This window comes from Nicotiana sylvestris, chromosome 6, assembly GCF_000393655.2.
Source record: "Nicotiana sylvestris chromosome 6, ASM39365v2, whole genome shotgun sequence".
Classification (NCBI taxonomy): domain Eukaryota; kingdom Viridiplantae; phylum Streptophyta; class Magnoliopsida; order Solanales; family Solanaceae; genus Nicotiana; species Nicotiana sylvestris.
In genome coordinates this window covers 84,677,574-84,684,524 of record NC_091062.1, presented here as the reverse complement: position 1 = coordinate 84,684,524, position 6,951 = coordinate 84,677,574, and the positions used below count along the sequence as shown (strand labels likewise).

Sequence of the window (6,951 nt, the reverse complement as noted above, 5' to 3'; positions counted from 1 at the left end):
CATCTGAATCATCGAGGATGTAGTTATTATTTGTACTTATTTCTACCATGGACCATTTGATTGTACTGGGTTCGAAATCAATTATTGGTGGATCTCTTTACATATATACAGGGTGTGAACCATTTTTACATAATGAGGTTTATCAGCCAATAAAAGAAGGAAAGAAAAGAAAGTGAATAATGTCACATAATCTATCTGATAACATGCATTTTTCATAAGTAAGGAATTTCGGATGGAATGGCTTAATAAACCTCGGACTTTCTGTCAATGCTGGTGTTTTGTAGCTGCATTTTCGTCTGAAGAATAATGCAGAGTGAAGTAGCAAGCCAATTCTCTAGGCGTTAGGGCTTAGAACAACCCATGCATTCAAATATTCAATGTTCTCACAGCTGCAAAACTGCAGTGTAATAAAAAATGGGGAAGAATAAGATGAATTCTTAATTAGTTGCTTAGGAATAGACAAAAATAGCTTAAAATGGAGTAAAAGTTTTTAGATATTTCGTTATTTCAGAGAAGTTTAAATAATGAAAGAGAAGCTAGTACTGAATTCATCCGATATGAATGGAATTAAGAGTTGTATTTTCTACATTTTACAAAAGCGCACCCACTATGGTCTGCTTATAGATCAAACAATTCCATCGAGTTGAGTATAATTATATGTGATATAGCATCTTCTATACTATGAATGTCAATGAACCCCATTATTGCAATTGCTTATAGATGAAATTGTGATGTTTATGACAAAATTACTGTTTCTAGATAATTCAGTAAATGGATTTGGCTTCATAAAGCAGCAGGGTTAACTTCTGCTGTGTGTTTTTTATCCTAAAAGGTAAAAGATTTAATTGCTGTTAATGGTTAATTGTAACTTATATGAAAATTTCCTCTGTTGGTCTATTAGATTAGATGTCAAAAGATGTGGAAAATCCCAAAGATGAAGATTCCTGGGTGTCTTTGGATGCTTCTTCCCCGTCTCAGAGTTTCCAATCAACTTGGTATAGTGGCTTACTTCAGCAAGCATCGGATTATGGTATAGCTGCTGGGTACTGTCTTTCAGCATCATTGCTCTCCATCATTAACAAGTGGGCCATAATGAAATTTCCGTACCCGGGAGCACTAACTGCATTGCAGTACTTCACAAGTGCAGCTGGAGTTGTTGTGTGCGGATGGCTTAATTTTATCGAGCATGATAAACTTGATCTTCTAACAATGTGGAGGTTCCTACCTGCAGCAATTATATTCTACCTGTCTCTTTTCACAAACAGTGAGCTTCTCCTCCACGCCAATGTTGATACATTTATTGTCTTCAGATCAGCAGTCCCCATCTTTGTTGCGATAGGAGAGGCCCTCTACTTGCACCAGCTGTGGCCAACAATAAAAACGTGGTTGTCACTTGGTACAATCTTTGCTGGTAGCATGCTCTATGTCAGTACAGATTACTAGTTCACTCTTACAGCTTATAGCTGGGCCTTGACCTATTTAGTGAGCATGTCTATTGATTTTGTTTACATCAAGCATGTGGTTATGACAATCGGTCTAAACACATGGGGTCTTGTGCTGTACAACAATCTTGAGGCTTTGCTGCTCTTTCCTATAGAATTACTTATAATGGGTGAATTGAAGAAGATTAAACATGAAATTGACGACGAGTCTGATTGGCATAGCTTTCAAGTGGTGTTACCAGTAGCCCTGTCGTGTTTATTTGGCTTAGCGATATCCTTCTTTGGATTTTCTTGCCGTAGAACAATCTCTGCAACAGGATTTACTGTTCTTGGCATTGTGAACAAACTTTTGACAGTGGTGATAAATCTAGTTATATGGGATAAACACTCCAAACTTATCGGAACACTGGGGCTGTTGATCTGCATGTTTGGTGGCGTTATGTACCAGCAGTCCACAAGCAACAAGCCCAAGGCCATGAAAGATGTAAATCCACAAGTAGCTGATGAGGAGGAGCAACACAAGGTGCTTGAAATGCAAAGCAACATGCAGGGCAGTGACAATCAGAAGCAAGGTACATAAATCGGGAGATATGATACAATAACTCATTCTTGGAATTTCTTCTCCATTCTCTCATTCAATATTATACGCTCCACGGAAGCCTTGCTCTTAATTTAAGTGCCAGGAAGCAACTCTTGAGAATGGAATTGCAGTTGTGTAGAAGTGATTTATTGTTTATATTCAAGGCTAGAAACTCAGCCGCCTCCTCATACTAATCAGGACTGCATGTTATGTCTATTTCACATAGTTTACATTCCTTTTCAAGCATACTTGTTGAGTCAGTGAATATTTGAAGTGTTATAGAACTATTCTTGAGAGGAAAAGACTGCAAGAGGGAAGGTTTTTGGACCAAGGTGAAGGGCGTTATCGCATGTACGTTCATATCGGGCAACTTCATATAAGCTACTGCATCTTTTTGGGTGAATCATCCTATTAATTTTTCTCTATTCTTTGAATATCCTTGGGACCAGTTCAGGGGATTGAATCAAAACAAAATTATTGTATTGTTACTATCCGCAAACCAGAACTGTGGATAAAGGGAAAGAACAAGGAGAAATGGGTGCAGTAACAGAATCTATAATAAATGAAGCAGAAGGAGAATGTGGACTTTTGCGAGGAACATCTAGAGTACTTTTGTTAACTACAATGAATTAACAACAACCAACATAACAATTACAAATTTAATTCTCCAGTTTGACATCAAATTTGAAAAATCCAGCAGTAACCCTCTTATATATAAAGAGGGAAAGAATGGAGAAAATGATACAATTACAGTGCTTGTATTTTCAAATAACAAACACCGAATAAGCGACACTCCAAACCTCCAAAACTTGATGAAGAATCCCATAAAGCTAAGATATTATTCCATCAACCAAGGTTCTTGAACTGCTGCCCATGCACATAATTCACCTTCTTTAAACCAAAGAGCTGCAGAAAGGAAATGAACACAAATAAGAAAAGAGATCAAAACACCAATTAAATGAGAATCAAGGCTAACTAATTCTAATTTGAGGAACAAACTAAAGTATTCTGCTAAAGACTTCAGTTTCATTTGCAAGAGAGAGAATTTCCAAGAACTAACACTCGCTACTCACTTCATCAGTAGAGAAATCACAAATCAAAAAATTTACAAGGCAAACCAGCTAGTCAGCCATCCATCTTACTGGAACACACACCTAGTTATAGATGGTCTTTTACTTCCTAGCCACCACAAATCAGCTAAAACTACAAGCATATAGATATTTGGGTGCTTTTTTCCAGAGAGCGGCACATGGGACAAGCTAGCAAATACTCCAGCTTTCTGAGAAATACATATCTATTAATGTTCAAATCAGTAAACCTGACTTACCAATTTTGTGGAGAGTAGCAGAGTCCGATGTTTATTCTGATGCACAACTTAGGATTGGTTGTGGATGACCAAGGAATATCAACTGAATTGATGTGAATAAATAAACATGCAAGCGCACATCTGCTTCCACACTTTTTAGTCACGTCTTCTCACTTATTGTTTAAAAGGCGAAATTGAGGCAAAGCATAGGCCTCAGGATGCGACGTAATTCTGCATATTCTGGTTTTACTATGGAATTTATAGAAGTAGTTCCATATAAGTACATTATCATCGTGAACTTAACTTCATGTCGGGTCTTTCCTCAGACTTCCGCTCTAACAAATAGATTCATCTGACAGCACTCATGTAAATTATGAAAAAGAAATCACGAATAGGAGCAAAGGAACAAGAATAGGAGTGATGGGGTGTGTGGGTGTGAGAGAGAGAGAGAGATTGAAACAGTGAATTGGAGGACATAATTACTGAAACTACGTTCTTTTCCTCCACATACACACTTGCTGAGTGAAAGCATGAAATCAATAAGCAACTATTCCTCAATCACAAACTCGTGAATAGCCATGAGAGACCTGATAAAATGCTTAATAATCACTGTGGTGAAAAAATGAACGCAAGTGTTTTTAAATTGGAGAAAAAATCTGGTCAGAATGCACTCAAACCAAACCCCTCAAGCCTCGAGGTTGGATGTGGGTGAAGGTACCGCGCGATTATCATCTTTAGACAATAATGTGAGCTCGTTTAGTTCAATGAAAAACGTAATCTACAGCAGTAAAATTTCTAAGCCATATTATTTGGTCAGCAGCTGACTTATCCACACATTTTGATATCATATTAGAGTGTCCTTTGTGATGATAAAGGAAAAACTCTTGCTCTTTCACTCGCTTCATTATCAAAAAGAACGAAAAATAGTAAACTTTTGCGTACATTTGCTTTCTCATAAATACTAAAACTGAAGCTGTCACTGTTTAATTTGTAAAGATTCTAGTACGAGTTTTCATTCATGTCCAACTAGCAGCTCAAAACGGGTGAAGAAATTTAGTAACATGACGGGGAAGCCAGATTAAGTTGATTCGACATGTTACTCAACTAATTCGCTAAACTAGGAAAGAACTGACCTATTTCACGCTTGCCATTGTCAGGGCTATCACTTCCATGTACCACATTTCTGCACATAAATTGCCATCAAAATCTTGTAAATTTGTCCACATCGCAAAACTTCTAAGATGATAATAATATATATGGCACAACCTTCCAGTTTGAACAGCAAGGTCTCCTCTGATTGTGCCTGGCTCAGCATTAAGAGGATTGGTTGCTCCTATTAGTTTACGTGCTGAAGCAACAACACCAACACCCTCCCAACCCTGGCCAAAGGAGGATTTTAAGAGATTAGAAAAATCTACAAAAGGTAGGAGACATTATACAACTGCAAATTTCAGATAGCTGAGATAATTGATTGGCTCGACTTAGTGAATGATAACAACGATATAAATGGAAAGAAATTCTACCATACAGACGACAGGACCAGATGTAATGTAGTCAATCAGCTTGGGGAAGAATGGCTTGGACTGTAGGTCCTTGTAATGCTCCTGCAACAATTAATAAGTTTAAGCAACTTGACCCAACTGCATAATATTAGGGATGAAGTACTTACATATTTTACTTGACAATTTCAACTCTTTTTTGGTTTGATTAGACACAATAAATTATAGCCTGAAAATAAAACATGATAGAACTCTCAATAGCGTAGATGGAAGTAGTTGGATTTTAGAGGCTCCCTTAACAACTCGCCCCGCGCTTGAAGAGATCTTCTTCAAGAAAACTACTACATCAAATTATGAAATTGCAGGTTGTCCAACTTTATACTTCCAATCTTTATATATCATAAACTATTTTATAGTTTCAACTGGAAGGAAGACATTTTCTGGAATTAGATCTTGGAAATGATCAACTCAAATAGATGCTAGTCATAAGCTTTATTTTTTCCTCCTCTTTGTGTTCTATTGATCAGAAGCATCTAGCAGCGCCACCAGTAGAAAAAGTGTTGCTACTAGGTTATGCTGCTGTGGGGGAACTCGGTATAAGCGATTTTCCGCTTCTTTCTCAATCCTTCTTTTTGTTCTACTTTTTTTTCGTGTTTTTTCCTTTTAGGATGGGGGGTCGAGTAGGGGAGTATGTATGCATAGAAATGACAATTCCTGAAAACAGGATTATAGACAATCCAAGTAAAGCTCCAGGAGGCAAACCTCTGCCAATTCTTTGGGGCACTGAAAAAGCTTTAATCCAGTAAGCTTAAACCCCTTTCTCTCAAATCTGGAAATAATTTCTCCAACCTATAATCAATTAAGGAAACATATGTACAACATTCAAACAAAAATTCAAAAAACGTGGCCAAAAACATAAAGTTAAAAGTTTTTTTTCCTAATAAACCAAACTCAAAAGAAACAAGAATATATTGAAACTTACAAGGCCTCTTTGAACTCCATCAGGCTTAATCATGATGTACGTTTGCTCCACTTCTTCCTGAACATAAATTCCAACAAAATAGTACTCTAATAATAAATAAATAAATCAGCCAATTAAGCCCCAATCCCAAATTAATCAGGCAATATCATAATTACACTATTTTTACACTGGTCGTCAATTTACAATTCTCCTACGTGGGCTCGTGACTAGTAGCTCAAATAGGCAGAGTTTAAGAGGCAAAACAGAAGTCGGGTGGCAAAAATCTTTAATGGGCAGTCAGTAATTATATCATATATGTTGAGAGAGTAAAAAAGGAATTACCATGGAAGCAACCAAATGGGGTAGGAAAATAGGAGGTCTATGGTGCCTTTTGGGGGCATAAGAGAAAAGATGAAATGCTGGTCGCAATGCGGCTAAGTGGTGGTTCGGAAAGACGGCGTTTGGCATGATAAGACTGCAGGAAAAGTTGGAGATTTTGGAAGAGGGTGTACGAAGTAAAGAAGAAACAAAAGGATTTGCTCCAACTATGGTAAGACCCTCCATGTTTCCCAATCCTTTCCTGCTCCTCTCCAATTACCTGTAACTAACGGACTACGGTCTCCTCCTTTACCTATCTGGTAGTGGTTTTGGATGTTTTTTGGTCTGCACACGGAAAAAAGTTGCTTCCTCCGTTCCGAACTTTTTTTTTTTTTTGGGTGTATTAAAAAAAATAATGATCCCCCTCTAAATTTGAAAATAGTATAGCTTAAACTTTCAATTTTATCCTTAATAAGAAATTTTTATAACCACGCAAATATTATGGATCCCTTTTGACTTATTTAGAACCACAAATTTCAAAAGTTTACATTTTTTTCTTAAACTTCGTGCCCAGACAAACAGGTTCACATAATGTGATGACCCAAAAGGACTTGTGTTGCAAGTGAATTCAGTGTTCCGAGGCCTAAAAACCTCCTTTTTACCCCACCTTGATTTACGTGCGTGGTCCGGACCTATATCCGGAAAGTCTTCGATGTGAAAATATGAGAAATAGAAAATTTTAGAGTTAAAAATTTGATTATGGTTGACTTTGGTCAACATTTTTAGCAAACGGACCCGGATCCATGTTCCGACGATCTCGGGAGGTCCGCAGTAAAATATGGGAC

The 6,951-nt window shown here is 37.3% G+C and overlaps 1 protein-coding gene and 1 pseudogene across 1 annotated transcript; one reads left to right on the top strand and one right to left on the bottom strand.

The window, feature by feature from the left end:
* Positions 1 to 906: 906 nt before the first annotated feature.
* LOC104229261 (GDP-mannose transporter GONST3-like) lies at positions 907 to 2,112 on the top strand (annotated as a pseudogene).
* Positions 2,113 to 2,632: 520 nt separating this feature from the next.
* LOC104229262 (nucleoside diphosphate kinase 2, chloroplastic-like) lies at positions 2,633 to 6,511 on the bottom strand. Its single transcript, XM_009781875.2, has 7 exons — positions 6,131 to 6,511; positions 5,810 to 5,866; positions 5,590 to 5,676; positions 4,852 to 4,932; positions 4,595 to 4,707; positions 4,462 to 4,511; positions 2,633 to 2,928 (listed from the first exon to the last, which is right to left on the bottom strand). The coding sequence occupies exons 1-7, from the start codon at positions 6,350 to 6,352 to the stop codon at positions 2,861 to 2,863; spliced, it is 678 nt and encodes a 225-aa protein (XP_009780177.1). The 5' UTR covers positions 6,353 to 6,511; the 3' UTR covers positions 2,633 to 2,860.
* Between the last annotated feature and the right edge of the window lie 440 nt (positions 6,512 to 6,951).